The 24462-nt window shown below is 31.9% G+C and overlaps 3 protein-coding genes across 3 annotated transcripts; 1 reads left to right on the top strand and 2 right to left on the bottom strand.

Moving 5' to 3' along the window:
- Nucleotides 1-106: 106 nt before the first annotated feature.
- Nucleotides 107-5235, top strand: LOC111702142 (uncharacterized). The gene is made up of 6 exons (XM_023473720.1): nucleotides 107-128; nucleotides 265-320; nucleotides 1553-1670; nucleotides 2534-2711; nucleotides 3278-3463; nucleotides 4175-5235. The coding sequence occupies exons 1-6, from the start codon at nucleotides 107-109 to the stop codon at nucleotides 4350-4352; spliced, it is 738 nt and encodes a 245-aa protein (XP_023329488.1). The 3' UTR covers nucleotides 4353-5235.
- A 1479-nt stretch (nucleotides 5236-6714) lies between these two features.
- On the bottom strand, nucleotides 6715-16536 carry LOC111702145 (uncharacterized). Its single transcript, XM_023473724.1, has 12 exons — nucleotides 16478-16536; nucleotides 15886-15953; nucleotides 14925-15013; nucleotides 12975-13049; nucleotides 11847-11917; nucleotides 11357-11407; nucleotides 10736-10797; nucleotides 9729-9827; nucleotides 8891-9071; nucleotides 8428-8492; nucleotides 7330-7388; nucleotides 6715-7014 (listed from the first exon to the last, which is right to left on the bottom strand). Exons 7-12 carry the CDS (start codon nucleotides 10771-10773, stop codon nucleotides 6944-6946), a joined length of 513 nt encoding a protein of 170 aa, XP_023329492.1. The 5' UTR covers nucleotides 10774-10797; nucleotides 11357-11407; nucleotides 11847-11917; nucleotides 12975-13049; nucleotides 14925-15013; nucleotides 15886-15953; nucleotides 16478-16536; the 3' UTR covers nucleotides 6715-6943.
- Nucleotides 16537-16761: 225 nt separating this feature from the next.
- On the bottom strand, nucleotides 16762-24331 carry LOC111702141 (condensin-2 complex subunit G2). The gene is made up of 9 exons (XM_023473719.1): nucleotides 24302-24331; nucleotides 23452-23692; nucleotides 22837-22898; nucleotides 22181-22257; nucleotides 20132-20222; nucleotides 19857-19940; nucleotides 18748-18809; nucleotides 18211-18288; nucleotides 16762-16873 (listed from the first exon to the last, which is right to left on the bottom strand). Exons 1-9 carry the CDS (start codon nucleotides 24329-24331, stop codon nucleotides 16762-16764), a joined length of 837 nt encoding a protein of 278 aa, XP_023329487.1.
- Between the last annotated feature and the right edge of the window lie 131 nt (nucleotides 24332-24462).

The raw sequence follows: 24462 nt of genomic DNA, 5'->3' as shown, positions 1-24462 counted from the left end.
AACCAGTTTATTAATATGTAATATTCAATATGATAAACTACGTTTTATCGGGTCAATATATAATATATAATGAAAAAAACCAGTTTATTAATATGTAATATTCAATATGATAAACTACGTTTTATCAGGTCAATATATAATATATAATGAAAAAAAACCAGTTTATTAATATGTAATATTCAATATGATAAACATTTTTAACTTAATAATATAAAGGAATGAGCGTTAACAAAGTATTTATTATAATATTTCTAAATATTTCAGGGCGGGAGAATCCAGATCTAGTTCTCACTTCAGAACAATTAAACACATCACCAAAGGTTTCTATTTTACATAGTATTTTTTCTAAATGTACCTTTTAAAGGGGCTGTCGTGGGAATTTCAGCCCTCCATTTTAAGAAAGGTATGCTAAATACACAACAATACCCTTGAAACCTCAATCTGATTGTTTATATTTGGAAGGTTCCCTTTTTTCATCTTGAACCGGGGTTAATCCTTTTCTTAGCTTGAACCGGGGTTTCTCCTTTTTTCAGCTTGAACCGGGGTTTCTCCTTTTTCATCTTGAACCGGGGTTCTCCTTTTTTCAGCTTGAACCGGGGTTTCTCCTTTTTTCAGCTTGAACCGGGATTGATTTTGAACATTTTCTCCGATGTAATTGTTGTAGAAAACCAAAAATTAAACAAAAACAAAAACATTGATAACTAAGTTATAACTGATGAAACAAAGATTGTAAATGTAAGAGTACGTTGTGAATCGGTCATACCAGTCTATCAATGGAGGGTCTCTTAAAAAATGTTAACAGTCCCTTTAATTGAGGAAAATCTAAGGTAAAAACAAAAAATCCTCAGTCATTCTGAAAGATTGTACTTGTGGCCGGGCACCACAGAGTAGGTATTGATAGAGGTTCAGTGTACTCAGTACAACAGGCTAGCTGGGCGAAACGTTACAGTTAAAAAAAAATGTGGGTCATTTGTGTACGTAATCTTAAAAACAGGTTATTTTTCCAGTGCTTCCTCTGTTTTTTGTTTTATTTCTTGTTTACATTTTAAGGCGAAAATATCTATCTACAGAGCGTCCCATATCATATTAGATTATCTCCAATGTTTAACACCTAAATACGCACATAATACTCGAGAAATCTAGCATTTTCTGCAAAAAAAATTTCTATTAGCCTTATTAAATTTTTCAAAATGATTCATTCTTCTTAAATTTTCTGATTTGTCCCCCAAATCGTAATTCAGACCCATTGACGTGGTCTAATTTGATGTGGGACACCCTGTATCTCTCAGATTATTTAGTATTTAATAATTGAAAACAACCCCTGCAGTATGTGTACTGTATGAACCCCTCTTTCTCTTGAAATCGAGGTTTCGTGAGATGAGTTGGGTTAATGGTTATCTTTGTCTGTGCCGGGCGCATTAAACTTTTTCAATCTACTAAATTTACTAAATGGCATACAGGATTATAAACATAACTTTGCCTTTCCTTACACTCAAACTCATCAAAACTATTTTATATAAATCCCTATTTTATTTTATTTTCCCATTTTCAGGTGTATACCGAGGTAGATAGAAGTTGGGGAGATACAGGATACAGGGATACAGATGGAGGATACAGGGATACAGACCCAGGATACAGTTTTGAAGAACCACAGGATACAGTACACTCAGGTACCAAAATAACTCTGAGAAATAATATCGTCTGCACTCTGCATATACTTAAAAAAGGGGTAAATTTTGCTGTAAAAAAATATTTGAAAATTTTAACGCTAGAAGTTAAATAAATGATACTTCTAAATTATTTCTACAATTTTATCCGTCTGCCATCTTCGGATCATAACACAAAAATTTCTCAGAGGCCGAATTTAAAGAGGCCGAACTAAAAATTGTATTAAATTTTTCAAGATTAAAGCCGACACTCAATTGAAACCGGTTTTTGGGGATTTGAGATGCGGCTTAAATTCATTTAATTTGGACACCAGTTAAATTTTTTTCTCTCTCAATGGCTCTCTACTTACCGAGGACATTTATTCAGGGTTATGATTGAAAACATACGAGATTTCAATCTTACGCGCAATTTACAATTTAGTTCTATATTAATTCTAGTGTAGCACTGCTATTGGAAAACAGCGAAGCCTTTTTTATTCCATACTGCAGCAGCAGCGTTCACTAGTTTCTTTTTTCCCGCGTTTGCGGTCATTTTGGTCACTTCTTAGCTTCGACTTCTAGGGTTGTTAATCGTTTTTGTAAACGATCGTTTTTTGTTCCGTTTTCAATCGTTTTCAAAAACGATCGTTTCGTTTTCGGAAAAAACGATCGTTTTAAAAAATTTAAAAAAAAACACTCGTTTTGAACTTTTAGAAAAAGAATTGCGACGTTTTTGATAGTTAACAAAACGACGAGTTTTATGAAAACGATCGTTTTTCATTTTCGATTTTTCGTCGTCGTTTTCATAACGAAACGATCGTTTTTCAAAAAATGAAAACGTTAACATCCCTACTTCTATAGCTACTTTAGTAACTTAAACTTTTTAGAACCGCGAACACCTTTCTTGGAACGAAGCACTACCACGCCCCTGGGAGATTCTTTATCACCCTTCAGTGATCCTTCCTATGTGGTTGTACCCCCCCTCACGCTTCCACTCTCAACTCTACCCCTCCTTCCCTCTACATTACATCACGAAGGAAGCCCTGCACACTATCCCAGCACGAGGAAACCCTGGAGTTTGAAAATATTTTTTTTATTTTTTACAAAATATTTTTGATTTGAATTAATCTTAACATTTATCTTCATTAATTGATTGATCAACTAGAACCTAGCTTCGCCTGGATTTTTCACTCAAATTTCCCCAATCAAAGGGGTTTATAGGTTATAATCAAACATCCAAAGATTACCTCACAAAGAATAAGACTTCAAGGACGACCTGAAACTTTTTGGAAATGACAATACATTTAAAGGAACCATTTCCAGTTGCAGGGAAACAAGATTGTGAATAAAAAGTCTGAACAAGTCCGTACAGTCGTTTCTAAAGTCACATCTTTGTGGGTAACCCTGTATAACTGATAATTTTAGTTTTATGATGTACGCTAAGAAAAATTCTATCATATAGCTAAAATTATTTGTAGAAAAGCTTAAAAACTTTTAGAATATATTTCAGCTAATGATTTGTGAAGAAAATTAATTTTGACAAGATTTAGATTTTTACACATCCTTCTAATTTTCTTAATACCCTTCCATCCCATACTTGAGAAAAGTAGAAAACTCCAAGGTTACTACAGATCTGATCGAATGTACCCGGTTGAGTACTTTTACGATGCAAGAACAGAATCCGTAAACCGGTTTTGGAACGGTACAGAGACCGCCTACTCACAGTCCGAGTGGCCAGCCGATCATGAACGATATTTCGGCGATGCAGCTTACACGGCCGCCGAGCCATGTCAACCGGTGGAACGTTCAACTTCTAGGAAAGACGAGCTTAATCATTTAATTAGCTGATAAGATTTTAATAATGAGTTCAACCCAAATAGATTATCAAACTTGTTAATCTATTTGGTCAAAAAAGGGGGAAGGCGACCCGACCCGCACACGTTTTATTTCCGAACCGCAGATGACCCCTCTTCGAACCAGATTTTGTGTGACAAATACGACAACAAATATAATTCCTATCAAATCTTTTTTGTTCTTAATATTTTATATTCGCACTGAAAAAAAAATGGATCCGGATATAAACATTTTCGTTGAGATTGAAGAATTTTTAATTAAATTTTTTGCTTACTCTTATGCATGAAATTGACTATTCTGAAATAAAGAAATTTTTTATAATTTCTTCTAAGATTTTAAATTTTGAGAGAAAAGCTTTTTTTTTAACAGTTTTTGGTTGATATTTGGCGGATTGCCCCCTTTGGGTCCAAATCCTAAGGACTACTTAAAAGCTTTCAACATATTGATCAGGTTTATCAATTTAAAGTACATCATTCTGTTCAGGCATAGGTTACAGATGCAATCAGAAAAGGTAGATCCAAAAAGTTAAAGAAGAAATAATATTCAACATGCATATAGAAAAGATATCTGCAGCCAGCACAAAAAGTAAAAAAATTTAATTTAGCAAAAAAAATGTCAATGCAAAACTAAAAAAAAATATTTCTTCTTGAGAATTTTAAACTCGTTTTTATCAGAACATCACTGAAGAGTACTAGCTCCGGCGAATCCCTGGAATCAAACCGGAACCTGGAGCTTAACAGTAACTTTATAACCTCCGCTGATATTATCCGCCACTGCTCAGTTGTCCGCCTTGATGAGTCTTCAAGATCAAACTCACAAGAATCTACTTGCTTTCAACAATTTCTAGAATGAGCCTTTTAATTCTTAAAATTTTGTTATTTGTACCTAAAGTCGTTGTCGTATATATCAATACCAAGACGACTTTTGATTTCTAGCAAGCTTTCAAACCTCAAGGATACACACATAATACACATGAACACCGTAACACGGAAACAAAGAGAAGCTACCAAGTAATTTGAACAGTTTCTCTTTGTTTACCTGCAAACTTTTAATTTAAAAAATGCTTGTTAGAAATCAAAACTTCAACAGATCAGTCGTCTTCATTCTATTGATATAAACGCTGACCATTGTCATACAGGTTAAAACTTATTGTTGGGATCGACTGGACTCAATTCACAGCGTGATCTTTCAAATAGAAAGATTTAGGTTGAATTTATCCATTCTTTTCAGTTTCCAACTGTGAAATCTGTTAAATGAGAAAATTGGCTGAACTAGCTTAGAGCCTAAGTACAGGGTGTCCCACGAAACATGACGATAGCAAGACGGATTGGAGGTCGTCTTTGATCTTGGAAATAAGTTGCGTCATTATTTGTAAACCTAATGTTAGAAGTAAAATTCAAAAATGTGGTCTGCCTTTTTTGTGCTGCCAATAATATCATGGATATGAATAAATTCGTTCAGATTTGTACAACTAAAAAAATAGAAAGTTGAACTAAAAATTCTTTAGATTTCCGTTAATATTGACAATACAAAAAAACGGATCACATTTTGGAAATTCCAGGCCTAGAAGAATTTTGTTCCCAAGAATCATGCAGGTGAAAGTGGGTTGACGACTGAATCATTAAATGGGGATTTGACATTTTCTGTTGAGCATTGCGCAAAACAGAGAGAGGGGGATTGAATTTTGTAGGTCCAGAAAGATAATTAAATTAGTATTTATTTAGGGTTAGGTTAGGTTAAGACACTTTCTGGGCCGAACGCTGCGGCTAGGACAGGCCAGGGGGCCGAGCGCTGCGGCCACATGTCTTACATCTAAGACCCCACCAGCTGCCAGTTTCTGTGCAGGCACCCCACAGATATTATTTTTCTGGATCTACAAAATTCAATCCCCATCTCTGTTTGGGAATTTTACGGGGCATTGCGAACAACAGAAAATAACAAATGCCCATTTAATGTAAAAAATAAATTCAAAGTTCAAAGACGACTTTCAAGTAGTCTGCTACTGTCATGTTTCGCGGGATATCCTATAGTTCAGCTTCATGTCATTAAAAAGTTTTATTGCTTAAATATATCGACCAAATTTCAGTCAGATATAACACCTATATCATACAGTTTATAACAGTAGGATTGAGATGCAATAGCCCCTGAATATTGAATACAATGGTCCCAAGAATATAAGATGCTAAAGCCCCTGAATATTGAATACAATGGTCCCAAGAATATGAGATGCTAAAGCCCCTGAATATTGAATACAATGGTCCCAAGAATATGAGATGATAAAGCCCCTAAATATTGAATACAAGGATCCCAAGAATATAAGATGCTAAAGCCCATGAATATTGAATACATTGGTCCCAAGAATATAAGATGCTAAAGCCCATGAATATTGAATACATTGGTCCCAAGAATATAAGATGCTAAAGCCCCTGAATATTGAATACAATGGCCCCAAGAATATGAGATGCTAAAGCCCCTAAATATTGAATACAAGGATCCCAAGAATATAAGATGCTAAAGCCCCTGAATATTGAATACAATGGCCCCAAGAATATGAGATGCTAAAGCCCCTGAATATTGAATACAATGGTCCCAAGAATATAAGATGCTAAAGCCCCTGAATATTGAATACAATGGTCCCAAGAATAAGTTATAAAACAGAAGATACAAGGCTACACACAAAGGACGAGACTTCAGCGAAACTTGAAATAAATGGATTTTAGTGGTTTGTAATTAAAAAAATCCTTTGTGGTGAACTCGTTTCCACATACACTTATGCATTTGTAATAATAGAAGCAGACCACTGAACGTAGAACATGAATATTTTAATAGTAATTTTTCTCAACTTTATTTGCGCGACCACATTAGTTTTCAAGAAGTATTCAAGAAACAGCAAACGAACCTTCTTTTCTACTTTTTAAATTGTGATATTAAGTACGATATTTTTATATGTAAAATTTAATAAATATATTTAACAAAATGTTGAGTCTATTCTTCATAATATCGAAAAGCGTTAGATTTTGAGTTGAAAACATTATTGTCTATATTTGTAGCAACCCCTCCCCCCTCCCCCGAACAAATCAAGAGCAATGAACAGAAAAAAATACTAATTTGTCAAAAAGATTTTATTTTATATACTTGAATGTAGAAGAGACCGTGCCTCCAAAAAAAGTTTTCAGCATCATTCAAACTTTTGATGTTTATTAAAGAAAACAAGTCACAGTTTAAATATTGTTTATTGGGTTAAATATGATAATTTATTGTATTTGTACGTAATATTGGCTAACATTGAACTTTCTTGATTTCAATCACATATATATTCATTCCTCTAATAAACTCGCATAAAAATGTTAAAAAAGTACTTAATTAATATGATTTAAAAATCATAACTTGGTAAGATTTACATTATTTAATTATATTTAATTAATCATCTGGCAGGTTATCGATTATACCGCTGAATTATTTATAGATAGTTTCCTCAAAATCATCAGTAGATCTTCACTCTCACTTACGTTCTCTAAAATATTTTCAATAGTCGTTTTCAAATATTACAATGGAGAGACGAATTAAGTGTCGTCTTTTATCATTAATAGCTGAAGGACGTGAAGGTAGTGTAAAATAAAATGAGGGTTTGATCAACTTAAATAATTAATATCAAATTCAAAAACAATATAAAAAAGAAAAAAAGAAGCAGCTTCTTATTAAACCTAGTTTTAGCCTAATGAAAGAAAACTATTTTAAAATCATACATATAATAAAAATGAACAAATAAATTGTTTTATGTTTCCATTCTTAGAGAAGGATAAAAACATTGTTTTAAGCTGCTTATTACCTGTTTGATTACGGGGCAAAGCTTCCAAAAACTGTTTAACCCAGTTCACAACACTTAACCTGGGAATATTAAGTGATTGTTCAGGTAATTGACAAGTTTGAATATTTATTGAATAAGGATCCCAATCATAAAATCAAATCTATATTTAAAATTTAGGTTGTTTTCAGTTTGTTTGGTTGTGTTCAATGAACGTCAAAACGGCTGAACCTATCGGGCCTAAATTGTTTGTGGCACCTCACTAAACCCCAAGGAAGGTTAATGAATTAACAAATTTTTTCATATTTATATTGCAGTGCATAATATTCCAACAAATGATGAATTTTGAAAAATATAAATGGCGCCGAAGGCAAACTTTTAAAAAAAATTTGGGTGACGGTAACATATAGCTTACAAGTTGGGATTGATTATTTGTCAGTCCAGGAATATTTTGTTTCTTGGAATTCATTTCCCATCATTATACTTTGAGAATTGTCTTTTATACGTAACTTTTATACGTAACTTTTATACGTAACTTTTATACTTCTCAAAAATATCTTGTTATATAATTTTGTACGAGTTTATGCGCGTAGCGGAAAAAAATTTAGTAGGTTTGACTATTTGGAAAAATTATTAAGAAATACGTATTCTTACATCATAATTTTTAATATGTTTTTTAATTCTGCATTGTAACTATTGGGGGAAATTATTCGTGACAAACTCTCTAATTTTAGATCAAGTCAGATATATAGAGGTTAGAAGCTCCCAGCCCATCCAATATAATCCCCTTTCCCTAACTTCGTTATCTGCAAACCTTCCACCGATCCTCTACCTTCCCCTCCCCTTACTAACCTACCTTCCCCAAACCTTTATTCCCCCCTTTCCCTACTTTCCTTTTTCCTTCACTGTCCCTTCCGTAGTTACCTAATTCCTGTATTCCTCTTCCCCACCTTTCTCCTTTTCTCACCTATCCACTTCCCTCCCTTTTCCCTTTCCCCTTTTCATTTTTCTCTTCCCTTCCTCTTGGGTCTTTGATTTCTTTCCTGAATCTCCCCAGAAAAACTGACAATAAACTGAAAAAATATTGACGCCGGTCAAATTATTATATCAGAGAGTGTTTACCTAAGAGACGGTGTGTTAACATACGCTGAGCAGCAAAGAATACTTATTAATTCCATACTGGTCACCTTAATCAGTGTCATTATTATTATTATTATCATTATTATTATTATTATCATTATCATCATCAACATCAAAATTATTATTATCTTTATTGTCCTTGTTATTTTTATGATTATTTTAGGATCGACAACGATCATTCAAACACACAAAATGTAGGTCTTCTTCAATTTAGTTTAAAATTGACTAATGGGTAAAAACACAAAGATCTTAGTCCTGTCTCAGTCAAAGGTTTTAAGTGTACCATTGTGAATCAGGGAGGGCACTCTTTAAATGAAAGGTCAATTGAAAATTTAGCTTACAATCCCTTTAAGCAGGTTAAAAAACAAAAAAATAATGATAAAAATTGAGTTAATTGTTATAAAATAATAAAATAACAATAATAATTATAATAATAATAAAATACCTCCAGTAGATCAGTTCTATCCTCAAGTATAAGAATGAGCATCTTGTCTAGGTCTTTATTCTCCTTGATGAGGTTGACAAGGGTCTCCACCACCATCCCCAACATCCCCTTCACCTCTCTACCCTCCTCAACACACTCACAAACCTGTACACCACACTCCACTCCTCTCCGTTCAATCTCACTAGAAAATAGAATAATTATTAATCTTCTCTTTCAAATTATAATTTTGGCTCTATCCATAAGCAACTTCTCTTAGTAAATATAAAGCAATAACAAAAAAGTTTGGTGTAAAATTTTTGTAATTCTGAGCATCCATAAATCTTCCTTGGGGTCACATGAATACTGAATTGCCTCAAAAGTTCATTAATATGTAAAAAATGTAATTTTTTTCTTCTTGCAACACGATAATTTATTTACATATACAAAAATGTAAATTTTTTCTTGCAACACGATATACAAAAATGTAGATTTTTTTCTTGCGACACGATAATTTATTTACATATACAAAAATGTAAATTTTTTTCTTGCAACACGATAATTTATTTACATATACAAAAATGTAAATTTTTTCTTGCGACACGATAATTTATTTACATATACAAAAATGTAAATTTTTTTCTTGCAACACGATAATTTATTTACATATACAAAAATGTAAATTTTTTCTTGCGACACAATAATTTATTTACATATACAAAAATGTTAATTTTTTTCTTGCGACACGATAATTTATTTATATGTAAAAAAAGAAAATTTTTTTCAAAATTTTTAATTACACCTTAGAACTCAAGAAAAAAATAGAATTTAGTCCCTTTAAAAAACTTTAATTCCGTATTACCTTGAAATAGCTTGGACTGTAACTCTAATAACTGTCTCAGTAAGATCTATAAATATTTCCTGGTCTTCATCGGAAACTGTTGAGTATTGATGGTAGAGCCTGAGATTAAATTAAATTAAGTAAAATCCTTCATATTTACTCATGAAATCTATAGTTTTTAGTTTGGGATAACTCACGTACTTTTTGTAGTGATTTTTCTGGAAGTATTCTTAGAATGATATTTTAGCTTGGTTTGTGTATTTACGGTGACCTCAGCTAACAGTTTAAATGGCTTAGGCTTATCTGTCTTGTTGTAGGGTAACTTTCAAAATCATTTTTGTAAGACACCATTCACATTCTAGCAATTTCAAATTTTGAAAAATCTGCCAATTGAGGAGAAACCCCTGCCAATTTATGTAAAAATCCTGCCAATTTATGTAAAAAGCCTGCCAATTTATGTAAAAATCCTGCCAATTTTATAGCGAAAAAGTTGAGGATAATATGGGTCCTTTCTGTAGGTTCGAGTTTCACTCAAAAGTTTATGATAGAAAGCGTTCCAAACCATATCCCCATAAAATAGTATTGTATTTGAATAGAAAAGGTTTAGACCCTTAGATAAATCAAAAACAATACATAAATATAATTTGGTGGTATTTAAAAATGTTTTTGTTGTTCCAGTTTTATGAGTTACAAAAGTTTTTAGTCGCAAACAATCAAATCAATTGTCTGACTTTATCGTTTGCTAGTTTATTTAAATGTTCAAATTCTTTAGATAAATTATAAACTTCTTCAAAGGACCTCACTAGTCTCCTGGAGTTTGTAATAACTCTTGTAATAATAGAGATAAATGGTGCTAACTTTGCACCTATATTCTTTTAATCCTTAAGGGGCATTATGCCCCTTAAGGATTAAAAGAATATAGGTGCAAAGTTAGCACCATTTATCTCTATTATTACAAGAGTTATTACAAACTCCAGGAGACTAGTGAGGTCCTTTAATAAGACATGATTAAAGAAATTTGATTCTACCTGTAAAACTTGTTGATCGCAGACTCAATCGGTGCCATTTCCTTCTCCTCTAGCTTCCAGCCCTAGATCAATATATTTAGGAATACATGAAAATTATTAAATATTTTTTATTACTATTAACAAGTTTGTTAGTCATCTATCTCTAAGCATTTTTAACGTTAAATTTAATGAGTAAAAATAATACTTTGAGAATTTTTTAGTTTAATAATGGTCAATTCTTAAGTTTTAAAAATATAAAAGGTTTTTTTTAAAACTCCTCGCATTAACACACGAATGAACAAACAGATAAAAGAATCTATTTATTCGTATCATTACAATGTAATTACGTATCCTAATGTTTTTTTTTATTTTGTAACTTTTGAGAACAATATTATTCAATCCTGCAATTACGAGAATTTCAAATAACGAAGACGATATTTTCAAAATATTGGACAAATTTCGGCTCCAGCCGTAAAACAATGCTCCAACGAAAAATATTAAGATATCTCAGCTACCTTCGAATGACCAGAATAAAATTCGGATTTAATATAGTGTAATATTTAAATGATCAGTTATAAATTTATTTGAATGATTTATGTTTTTAGTGATATAATGCATAGCGAACAACCCCTTAAAGATTACCTGGTTATTGAAAACTTGTAAAAACTTGACAAATTCAATTGGAACACTCTCCTGAAAATACACTAGCCAAAGTAATAATGTCAGTATAAAAGTTCATAAATAATTTATATCTTTCTTCTTATTTCGGAATCTAGATTTATTTTCAAGACTTTTAGAAAAGTCCTTTTTCCATACTTTTCATGTTAACTTCTTTATTTTTTGTTTTAATCCCAGGAAAATAAACTTTAGAAATCCAATTACCCATTGTCAAGTAAAACTTATAGTTAAAACACTGGTATAATAAACCTTGTATTTTGTATACTGTATACTGTATAGTGTAAAACTTGTTGTTAAAACCCTGGTATAATAAACCTTGTATTTTGTATACTGTATACTGTATAGTGTAAAACTTGTAGTTAAAACCCTGGTATAATAAACCTTGCATTTTGTATACTGTATAGTGTACACTGCATTTTGAATTTTGTAATCTGTATATAGTTTAATGTTTTACCTCGTAGAGTTTTAAGAAGTCCGATGTATAAGCGAATGCAGAGCACTCATACAGAAGATCAAGAATCAAATCTAAAAATTAATCATCTTACTTGTAATCACTGAAGGATCATGCTTTACAAATATGGAAGGATTACTCGTTTAAAGGGACTGTTAGCATAATTTCATGTGAATCGGACATTGCCATCTTTGAATGGAGAGTACCTTTGAAACTACGCTTACCGTTCCTTTTAAGATAACATTTTCAAATCCCAAATATATCTTAACTGGTTTAAAACTTGTTAATGAGAAATTTATCTAATTGACAAAAGAATGATCTGGTTGACAAAAGAATGATCTGGTTGACAAAAGAATGATCTGGTTGACAAAGGAATGACCCGGTTGACAAAAGAAATGACGCGCAACTAGGCGTATCTTGAGTAAGGGGGGTACATGCCCCCCTTTAGGGGGGCAAGAATTCCTTGACAGGGGTCCATATAGTTCCAAATATAACTAATGTTCTCGACAATTAAAAAAAAATAGGCGCTCACATTAATTTTTTTAACCTATAATCATATACCCCCAACTCTTAAAGCAAACTCAAATTCCACTCACAAGCTCATATTCTTTTAATTTTTACCCCTTTTCTTAAAAACATGCCACCAAAATGGATTTTTAAAATTATACTTGCACATTCTTATTCAAATTGCCCCACCAGACTTAAATTTGCCCCCTTTTTAGAATGCCACCAAATATTTATAATTTGCACCTAAATTTGATTTATTTTTATCCCCAAATATTATATAAATACACCATACTTTAAGGTAATTACTCCAAAATTAAGAAGTTTTGCGCCAAACAAAAAAATAACCCTTTAATTAAAAAAAAACCCCTTCATGTACTTTGAAAATGCCCTTAAATAAAAAAAATTAAGCCCCAAAATGTAAATATTTACCCCCAAAATATCCGTTATTGGTAAGGTAGTTTTTTTCGTGGTTGAGTATAACACACATTTTTCTTGCTTCCCCCCCTAGAAATGTTTAGGGGGGGGGGGAACAAATTTTTTCACGCTACACGCAACTATTTGCTCTTTGCCCCCCCCTTGCTGAATGTCTAGTTGCGCGCCTGCTATGGATATCATTTTACACACCTGCTAAAGAGAGTTTAGTCACAACTCTGTTGACAAAATCAACCACATGGTTTATAAACTCTTCGTCAACTAAACCTGAAAAATGGTTGATTAATGATTAACTAGAAATAAACCATGGTTGTAGAGGAGAGTAAAGATGAGGAAAAGGGTTTGTAGGAGTGGTGTATCAGGAATGTTTTAAAAACACTCCATTAGTCCACATGTTATACTGTTTCCCAGTCCAGCGGAATTCCTTAGGTAGTATCGCATTTAGTGTACATCGCTGCATGCAGAATGCAGCGTTGTCCCTTTTTATCAGCTGTGGAGCAGGGCCCTTTCAGAAAGGGCTCCGATCGCTAAGTGGAGTGGGTGTAAAACCGAATTAGTTTTAGACATATTGGCTCTTTGTTATTTCTATTTCTTGACTTAGACCCCCGACCGTGGGTACTGCAATTATTGAGCTTGGGGTACAAGGCCGCGTGGCCTTCCCTCCTTCCAATGTGTAGATACCTTTCTCAGCGTACACTGCAAATAATTTGTGGCATATTTTAAACGTTAAGATATCATTTGTGACTATTATTTATGCTTTATAATGTTTTTGATCCGCTTTTTGATAAAAAACTTTTTGTGGCATATCTTCTGAGCTTTGATTTGTTTAGCATATTTTATTCTTTTAATTACTGTTTGCATATGTGGCAGATTTATGTGTCTTAGTATAACTTGTGACATATATTATGTGTTAGCATTTATTTGTGGCAGATTTTCAGCTTATTGATAATTTTAGTGGCAGATTTTATTCATATAGATACTGATAGTGGCAAATTTTCTGAGCTTTGATGGCATGTGTGGCAGATTTTATGTGGCAAGACATAATCTGTGGCAAATTTTATTCTTTTAATTACTACTTATGTCAGATTTCATGCATTTAAATACGGTTTGTGGCACATTTTCCGAGTTTTGAAGGCATGTGTGTCAGATTTTGTATGACTAAGGAATAATTGTGGCATTATTTTTCCTTTTAATTACTGTCTGTGGCAGATTTTATATGCCTGGGTATAGCTGGTGGCATTTGTTATACATTAGCGCTATTGGCAGATTTTAGGTTATTATTATACATAATTTTAGTGATAGATTTATGCATTTAAATACTTTTTGTGGCTTATTCTCTGAGCTGTGATGTAAAGTGTGTGGCACATTTTATGTGGCAAGACATAATTTGTGGCAGTTTTATGCATTTATATAATGTTTGAGGCATATTTTATTCATTTTGACAGATTTTAAACGTTAAGATATCATCTGTGGCTTTTATTTAGGGATGAACATTTCTTTTTATGGAATATTTTTATGTTTTTGACCCTGTTTTAGGGTAAAAAAATCTGGGTGTATAGGGTGTACAATGTGCTCTCAAATTGGTCCTAGATAAAACCCTGCCTAAAACATAGTTGAAAAACCATCAACACATAGTTCATCAATAAGAATGTTGATTTATTCTTCATCAAGTCTTCATCTGATCTTCAAATCAATTGTGAACTTTAGTCATTATTCATGTTCACTATTCAGTTCATTGCTCAGATAATAATAAAATAAAATTAAAGGCTTGAACCAAATAATGTTTAGTCCACAAATAAAATAATATCATAAATGTAGGAATTTTCTTACAGCTTCCAAATTTCAGATTCGAGTTTCAATTACTGACTGAACAAATCAAATCAAACCCGACCTCCATACTTCGAATTCGAGATGACTATAATAATTCAAAAATGATGTATGTGTTTACGATTTGCTGTCATTCAACTTATACTTCTTTCAATCGACATTTTCTTTAATTTGTACGGTAATTACTTTCTTTACATTGTCATTTTCTTTAACATGGGAAAAAAATAATTATGTTAAATTAAATTAAAGCTAAATATTTTGACTTAAAATAAGAATAAATTGTCGTCTTCACTTTACTATATTTTTTTGGGCTACCTGTTTTTAGAACAGCTGTGATGGTTCGTATAATCTCAGCAATAGCCTTTTCCGCAAAACTTATCGAGGCCTGATTCGTCTCTATCTCCCTAGATAACATACAAATAATGGATGTAATAACAATATCGAGGCCTAATTCGTCTCTATCTCCCTAGATAACATACAAATAATGGATGTAATAACACTATCTCCCTAGATAACATACAAATAATGGATGTAATAACAATATCGAGGCCTGATTCGTCTCTATCTCCCTAGATAACATACAAATAATGGATGCAATAACAATAACGAGGCCTGATTCGTCTCTATCTCCCTAGATAAATCAATGCTAAAATCGATTATTTCGTTTTCATTATTATATTGAATTGCTAATTTTCTTTGAATTTATTCGCAGATTTCTTCAAATTCTTTAAATGTCGTCTTTTCAGTAATAGTTATAGAAAATCTGCGAACATCTTTGTGAATAACGAGAAACTAGAATAATGAGATAATAGAAACTAATAATTGAACAAGATTACTTATTTTCGATGATAAGATTAATTTTTATTTTCTCAAAATGTTCCTAAACATGACGTCTGTAGTTTATTGAAGAATATTTTTACATTTTATGTCGTCGTTAATTAATAATTTAAAAAAAAAACTTATTCTGAAAGCGTATCCACCCCCAAATCAGGAGTTTTGAACGTTGAATTTGCGCTCAAACTCAGGATTTACAGACTTTTAAAAAGTGAAATATGTCTCAAATGAATCCTAAAGAAGATTTCCACAACACTGCGTCCTCAGTTCAACTACCTTACATAGCCGGTCACTCCCTTTAAGAACTCAAAATTGTTGATAAAATAACAGATAAAAAAAAGCAAAATAGTAGATTTTCCATTGGAATTGTGAAAATGTGCCAATAACGCATAATAATTTGATTATGACGAGAAGAAAATAATAAAAACGAAGAGTTTGTCACCTAAAAATTACAGGAATTAGCTGCTGGTCAGACCAAGCAATTGTATCCTCAAGTCTCTCAATAACATCCTAAAAAATGAATTCTCATAAAAATTTTCTTTGGGGGGAAGGGAAAATAATATTGAGAATATACAGCTAAAATGAAAATAACAATAAATTTAAAATGCAGTGTGCACTGTGAGTTAACTGTGAAGAATGAACCTGGGAACTACCAAACAATTTGAAATGCACATAAACCCTGACCTTAAGATACGATCTGAAAAATTACTTTGTTAATTTGTTAATTTAATTTTTTAAACTTCACTTCTGTCACTGAACCCTTTCTCTCTTAAATCTCTCATTTTGTTTTACTTTTCGCTATTCAAATTTGAAAAACCTTTTTATTTAGACCCACAGTGAGCGGAAGCTTGATACATATTGAATATATCCAATAGTCCAGTTTCCCACCTGTTTAAATAAACCAACGGTAAGCTGAAGCTTGAGATAAATGTTACATATATCCAATAGTTCAGTTTATCCCCTGTTTATGTAGACTCACAGTGAGATGAAGCTTGAGATAAGTGGTTAATATATCCAATAGTTCAGTTTATCACCTGTTTATGTAGACCCACAGTAAGCTGAAGCTTGAGATAAATGTTACATATATCCAATAGTTCAGTTTATCACCTGTTTATGTAGACCAACAGTAAGCTGAAGCTTAAGATAAGTGGTTAATATATCCAATAGTTCAGTTTATCACCTGTTTATGTAGACACAGTAAGTTGAAACTTAAGATAAGTGGTTAATATATACAATAGTTCAGTTTATCACCTGTTTATGTAGACACAGTAAGCTGAAACTTAAGATAAGTGGTTAATATATCCAATAGTTTAGTTTATCACCAGTTTATGTAGACCCACAGTAAGCTGAAGTTTTTAGTGAGCTTTATCCCAGATATTTCCTTAAGAAAATCCACCAACTGAACCTCGTTCTTGGCCAACAGACGTTTCCTAGCAGGCAAACAAATTTACTAACCTGTGTTCATCTGTTTACGAAGATTTTTAGTAAATATTTTTTAGCTTATTTTTTTTATATTTTGATAATTTTTTTGCCAAATTAGAGTTTGTTCCCAGAAAGACAAAATAATCTTATGAATTTAAAAAATATACATAAAGAGATTTTTACCCCTGAGAAATTAGCCCCTCACCACCGCCCAAACCAATTCAGAACAAATAAAATTGAATCAAGGCTATTATGGACGTCCTCCTCTCAAACTCGAATTCCAATAAGACCGAACTAAATCATAAATGCACATTACTCCCTTTCTACCCCCTCTGTCAACATCTAACCATCAACTACCTACTACATCTAACCGTTAACTACCTACTACATTTAACCGTTAACTAACTCATACCTTCTATATCTTACCATTAACTACCTCCAACATTCTATATGTTACCATTTACTACCTCCTACCTACTAGACTACATCTTACCATTAACTACCTCCTACCTACTAAATTAACCATTAACTACCGCCTACCTCCTACATCTAACCATTAACTACCTACTACCCTCTACATCTAATCATTAACTACCTACTAAATTAAACCGTTAACTACCTCCTACCCTCTACATCCAACCATTAACTATCTACTACCTTCTACATCTAACCATTAACTTCATCCTATCTCCTACATCTAACCATTACCTACATCCTACCTCCTATATCTAACCATAAACTACATTCTACATTTAGCCATTAACTACCACCCACCTCCTATATTTAACCATTAACTACCTATTACCTTCTACATCTAAGCAATAACTATATCCTATCTCCTACATCAAACCATTAACTACATCCTTCCTCCTCTATCTAACCATAAACTACATCCTACATTTAGCCATTAACTACCACCCACCTCCTATATTTAACCATTAACTACCTATTACCTTCTACATCTAACCATTAACTACATCCTACCTCCTATATCTAACCATAAACTTTATCCTACATCCTACATTTAACAATTTACTACCTCTTACTTTATGCATCTAACCATTAACTACATCCTACCTCCTACGTCTAACCATTATTAACTACCTTCTACCTCCTACATCTAACCATAAACTTTATCCTACATCCTACATTTAACAATTAACTACCTCTTACTTTTTGCATCTAACCATTAACTACATCCTTCATCCTACATCTAACCATTAACTACCTCCTACATCTAACCATTAACTACCTCCTACATCTAACCATTAACTACCTCCTACATCTAACCATTAACTACCTTCTAACTTCTATATTTAACCATGAACATTGAACAGCCACCTACCTAGGTGCATTGGTGCGGAGTAGATGATTTATCACTAGAATTGCTTTCCTCACTTTAGGTTCCTCTGTATTGGGCTCTCTATTAAATTTTTTTATGTTTAATACTCGTTTTTCATTTTTAATTTCAATAACCGTTTCCAATCGGATACAAAATTCATTTACATTCATTGTGGGTCCCAAAGTGGACCAAATATATTCTGTCTGGTAAAAATTCACGAAAAAAAAAATCTGAAATTCGTATTTGATGCTAGATGCAACAGTGATTAAAAAATATATGTGGTTTTTTTTTTTTTTAAATGTTGCGTTTAATAAGACAATTCTAAGAATTCTTAAATGTTGACCTTTTTTTGATTTCTTCTGAGGCCGAATTTAAAGAATTTGAGCCGCGGCTTGAATTTGAGACGAGGCCCAAATATGGTTGGTTCAACTTATAATTGTATTCAATGTTCCAAGATTTAAGCCGGCGCTTAATCGAAACCGGTTTTTGGGAATTTTATGAGCGGCTCAAATTCATTAAATTACTTGACTTGAACCAAACCTGAATCTAACTCCACTTTGCTCAACATGATCTGTCTTAGATAACCCATCTCTTATCCATTCCTTAAACAAAAACGTCAGAAAATAATACAAGAAACTCAGACTTTTTAAGATTTATAACTTTGAAACTACAATCTTGATTTAAAATTCGGTGATGGTGATGGACCAAACCTCTGTAGAGTAAAAAATGTAGATGTTAGTTCTACATTTATTGAAATTATATTTCGGTCTGGGTTGACCCTCGTCAGTTCTTGAGATTGTTTCTGTCACGAAGATAAAAAACAAACTTGATCTTGAGATATGATCCTTGAATGACCAAAATTAACACAAAGTAAAATTAATCCACCAACTTGACAAATAATCAACCAACCAAATAATCAACCAACCAAAATAATCAACCAAATCAAACTGATCAACCAATCAAACTGATCAACCAACCAAAATAGTCAACCAACTTGACAAATAATCCACCAACCAAAATGATCAACCAACCAAAATGATCAACCAACCAAAATGATCAACCAACCAAAATTATCAAACAACCAAAATAATCAACCAACCAAAATTATCAACCAACCAAACTAATCAACCAGCAAAATAATCAACTACCCAAAATAATCAACCAACCAAAGTAATCAACCAACCAAAATAATCAACCAACCAAAATAATCAACCAACCAAAATTATCAACCAACCAAACTAATCAACCAAATAAAATAATCAAACAACCAATAAAATCAAACAACAAAATAATCAGCTAACCAAAATAATCAACCAACCAAACTAATCAACCAACCCATATAATCAACAACTAAAATAATCAACCAACCAAACTGATCGACCAACTAAAATAGTCATTCAACCAAACTAATCAACAAACCTAAATAATCAACCAACCAAATTAATCAACCAACCAAACTAATCAACCAACCAAAACAAATCAACACTTAATCAAACAACCAAGAAAACAATGATCCTACTAAAACGACCGACCATCCTGTTCATAACAATCAACGTTAAAAACAAGCCAACGGGCTAAAATAAAAGAAAGCCTAACAAAAAACTAAAAATATTTGCGAAAAAGAATTATAGTTAATTGATTCTAAATACCTTTAATAACTCCAGAACTTCGTCACCTCGTCTCCAATTGCACAAAGATTCAACATGGATTTCAAAATTCGCGGATTTCTTCAGCTGGAAATGAAAACATTTTGGTGAATTAATTATATTTTAAAAAGTATTTTTATTAGTGGGAATAAACTAATTCTACTAAATTGTAATATTTAGTATTAATTGAAAAAATTAACTTTTGAATTTTTTTATGTTGGAAATTCTTAGGTTCTATCAAATTATTTTAATAGCAGGTTGGAGTAAAAATAAGTAACCTGTGAAAGACAGTAACTCCCAATGACTGCGGTAGAAGAACTGGAAAGAAAACTTGCCAGATATACAACAGTATTGGATATTGGGGTATCCCTGTAGCAACATTAATATATCCTTTATTTAACAACAGTATTGGATATTGGGGTATCCCTGTACCAACATTATTATATCCTTTATTTAACAACAGTATTGGATATTGGGGTATCCCTGTATCAACATTATTTATTTAACAACAGTATTGGATATTGGGGTATCCCTGTACCAACATTATTATATCCTTTATTTAACAACAGTATTGGATATTGGGGTATCCCTGTATCAACATTATTATATCCATTATTTAACAACAGTATTGGATATTGGGGTATCCCTGTACCAACATTATTATATCTTTTATTTAACAACAGTATTGGATATTGAGGTATCCCTGTAGCAACATTAATATATCCTTTATTTAACAACAGTATTGGATATTGGGGTATCCCTGTAGCAACATTAATATATCCTTTATTTAACAACAGTATTGGATATTTGGGCATCCCTGTAGCAACATTATTATATCCTTTATTTAACAACAGTATTGGATATTGGGGTATCCTTGTATCAACATTATTATATCCTTTATTTAACAACAGTGTAAGATATTGGAGTATTTCTGTATCAACAATCAACATTATTGAAGGGAGTGACAGGCAATGTATGGTAGTTGAACTGAGAATGTAATATTGTGGAGAAACTTTCAGGGATTCATTTGAGACGTATAAAACGTTTTAATGATGTACTGTGGTAGGCGATTGTATCAAAACAATGAAGACGACTTTAGATTTCAGTTTTGATTTATGTTTGGCTTTAAAACAGCATAAATGCTTTATAAAAAGGAAACAGAGAAGCTGTCAATTTAAAAAGATTCTCTTTAATTACATGTAATCAAAAAAAGCTTGTTAACAATAAGAATTTAAACAAAAAAGTCGTCTTCATTATATTGATATTTTCGCCAACCACCGACTTATTACTGATTTTGAGCGCAAAGTCGACGATAAAAATTCATCCATTTGGGTGGTTACGTTTTGAGAATCGATTTTTTTAAATAAAATTATTAAATGGTGAGGACAAAAAATGTTCAAAAAATCTCGAGTTCGCTAATTAGATGTTTCGGAAACTATTTCTCATTTGAAATTCTCCTAATAAATCATTGTTAACATTAATTGTTTCTTTTTCAGCATAATATTGAATTCTCCTAATAAATCATTGTTAACATTAATTGTTTCTTTTTCAGCATAATATTGAATTCTCTTAATAAATCATTGTTAACATTAATTGTTTCTTTTTCAGCATAATATTGAATTCTCTTAATAAATCATTGTTAACATTAATTGTTTCTTTTTCAGCATAATACTAAATTCTCCTAATAAATCATTGTTAACATTAATTGTTTCTTTTTCAACATAATATTGAATTCTCTAATAAATCATTGTTAACATTAATTGTTTCTTTTTCAGCATAATATTGAATTTCGTATTCTTAAATCAATTTGTTTGCCAATTTCTTCAAATTTTTCAAATGTCGTCTTTTGAATAAAAAAACCCAGGAAATCTACAAAAAAAAGTTTGTGAACAATAAGACATTATAGAAAACCAATATCTGAATAAGATTACTTATTTTCAATAATAGTTAATTTTTATTTTCTCAACCTGTTCTTAAACAACTAATTAGTTTACTGTACTCCATTTTTCGCCGCCGTTATTGAATAATTTGTTAAAAACCAATTCTCAAAATCATCCCTCAAAAATGAAACATCTAAGAGGATTTTAAAGATTGAATTTGCGGTCTTGCTAAACAAATATGCACCATAAAAACGTTTCATAGGTCTCAAATGATTCCTAAAATGTTTCTCCACAATACTACATTACAAGTTCAACTTCCATACATTGTCGGTCACTCCCTTTAAGAAAAAAAACCCTTAACCAGACTGAGAAGTTACATTTTTCATTTTAATGAGAAAAAAATGTCGGATTTGGATGAAATAAATGTTTAGATATTTAAATGGGTCCCTGTAGTGGTTAAAAAGAACCAGGATACACCTGCTCACTTTATTATCCAGGACGGATCTCAGATCGATGTTGTCCTCCTACCAACCAAACCAGGATCATCAGAAATATTAAGAAATAGGATCTCTGAATAAGAGAAGCTTGTTAGATGAACTTGTAAAGTCGACATTCACAATTTTTCCTTTAATTTTGAAAAATTTAGCCAAGAAAAAAAGAAGACATTTATTTTGTTTGAAAATCCACAAATTTCAAAAAATCCATCACTAGATACAAGCCCTGTTAAAAATGAAAATAAATTCATAACAAATTGCAGGCAGCTTTTTTTCTTAAAACCTAGATTAGGCTCCTTAAGTCTTATCTTCCCTATAAAATTGGGGGTCAAAATAAAGTTGCCTTAAAAAAACATGCAATGTCAAGTTTTTGTTGAGCTTAAAACGTTTAAATGGTTGGTAATATATTTAACCTATTCTTGTCTGGCTGGGAGAATCATTATAACATGCTAGAGACCCATGTGTTTGTAAAACTTAACCGATCTCTTATGATCGAATTTCATAAGTTCTGACCAATTGAGGTGAATTCCCATGAAGGAGAGTTCGTTGAACTTCCATTAAGAAGAGAATAAGTTAAACCAATTCCGTTTAATTGATCCTGTTTTGTTCCTTGGCAAGAGGTACTCCTAGTTTAAACCAGAGTATACAGACAATATCCAGTAAATAACCAACTGTAACAACAATATCAACATCATTGACGTTTTAACTAGCAGGCCCAGATCTCGTGACTTTTGGCTGGGGCCAACTTTTAATTTCTTTTCAAATAGTATTTCTTTACAAAAATGAGTTTAAAACTTAAATTACAACCATCTTATAAAACAGGGTCTTTAAAAATGGTGAGGTTTCCTTTGATGAATACATTTAAATGCAAGTGCTTCATGCTTATGATATATTCAACTTTAGTACATAAAATTGACCCTTATACGGATGAAGTCCATAAATATTCTTAAATTATTACCTAAAAAGAAGGTCTAAAGAATTAGCTCACTTTTGGCTGAAACTTTTAATTAATTTTGAGAGATTATATTTTTTTTTTAGCAAGATAGAACTTGTCAAAACTTGAAGAGGTATTTATTAAAATTTGCCATTTGTATTTAGATTTTGCTGATCCAATTGGGTTACAATGTTGCAGATCCAAGTCCTAGGCACTGTTTGAATCTAAAATGAAAGTAAATACTTAATTTAACACAAATAGAATGATTTTGTTTAATGTTGTTGATATTCCTGTTGAGATCTGTGAGTAGGGATGATCTTCTTGTTGTGTACTATTCCCTACTCTACTGCGAATAGTTGTACTCTCTAAATACGAGGATTTATTGTTAATTATAGTAGGGTAAAGAGATGGACAATTAGCTGGATGGAAAGGTAGGTGGATAAATAGATGGGTAAGTAGGCAAGTAGATAAGAAGTTGGGTAAGTAGATGGATAAGTGGGTAGCAAGGGCGTTTACAGAAAAAAATTTGAACTGAAAATTCAAAACATTTGGCTTCTTGGATATCAGGCATAAGTATAAAATACTTTAAAGGTACACATACAGTCCAATTACCCTGCATATACTATACTTTATCTCTCCTTCAAACAAAACTTGCAGAAAAAAACATTGTTTCTAAAAAATCGACATTTTATTATACTGTTATGTTAGTAATAAATAGAGATAGTAATACACATTTTTGAAAATGAAAAACTCAACTTAAACTCTTTGAGATGAAAAAAGGACAAAGATCCGGAAAATAATTATGACTTGTAAAAGTTTCTGTTTTGAAAATAAGTGGAGTACAATTGTATTCTATATAATAAAGCTCTTCGTTCATTTATTTGTTTGCTATGGCTGGCCAAACCGCTGAATCAAATGGGCTGAATTTTAGTAAGGAAACTCATGGATACCCTCGGGGATGACATAAGCTAAATAAATTAAAATATTTTTGTTTTAATTCTATTTTTTAAATTCCACGATACCGCCTGGCACTTCAGCTAGTTACTAATAAAAAGAAAGATTACAATACATTGGCGGTGCAATGAATGAATAAAGTAAATAAAATCGAAATTAAAAAAACAAAAAACGATCTTTTAATACCTCCAAACTCAAACCTTTATGGCTTGGCATTTAAGAATAATTGTTTTCAGATTAGGATGAATTACATTCTAAATAGATTTTTCATTCGAACTTCTGTCATGGTGGCTCTGGTCCACGTAATCAATTTACAGGTCTAGAGGGAGCACTGCCCCCTTGCACCC

The sequence above is a fragment of the Eurytemora carolleeae genome, unplaced genomic scaffold (assembly GCF_000591075.1).
Source record: "Eurytemora carolleeae unplaced genomic scaffold, Eaff_2.0 scaffold442, whole genome shotgun sequence".
In the NCBI taxonomy this organism is placed as follows: domain Eukaryota; kingdom Metazoa; phylum Arthropoda; class Copepoda; order Calanoida; family Temoridae; genus Eurytemora; species Eurytemora carolleeae.
Note: the sequence above shows the minus strand (reverse complement) of the source record. Positions and strands in the feature narration are given on the sequence as shown.

Excerpts from the sequence above, each read along its gene's own strand:
- LOC111702142 (XM_023473720.1), top strand. The coding sequence starts at position 107 with ATGATAAACTACGTTTTATCAG. Across the intron at positions 321-1,552 it reads AATTAAACACATCACCAAAG|GTGTATACCGAGGTAGATAG; the intron begins GTTTCTATTTTA and ends TCCCATTTTCAG. Across the intron at positions 3,464-4,174 it reads GTGGAACGTTCAACTTCTAG|AACATCACTGAAGAGTACTA; the intron begins GAAAGACGAGCT and ends CGTTTTTATCAG.
- LOC111702145 (XM_023473724.1), bottom strand. The coding sequence starts at position 10,773 with ATGGCACCGATTGAGTCTGCGATCAACAAGTTTTACAG. Across the intron at positions 9,828-10,735 it reads GCGATCAACAAGTTTTACAG|GCTCTACCATCAATACTCAA; the intron begins GTAGAATCAAAT and ends ATTTAATCTCAG. Across the intron at positions 7,015-7,329 it reads TTTGCCCCGTAATCAAACAG|AGAACGTAAGTGAGAGTGAA; the intron begins GTAATAAGCAGC and ends AAAATATTTTAG.
- LOC111702141 (XM_023473719.1), bottom strand. The coding sequence starts at position 24,331 with ATGCCAAGCCATAAAGGTTTGAGTTTGGAG. Across the intron at positions 20,223-22,180 it reads GTTCTTTTTAACCACTACAG|GGATACCCCAATATCCAATA; the intron begins GGACCCATTTAA and ends ATGTTGCTACAG. Across the intron at positions 18,289-18,747 it reads CAAAGTGGAGTTAGATTCAG|AGAGCCCAATACAGAGGAAC; the intron begins GTTTGGTTCAAG and ends AAAATTTAATAG.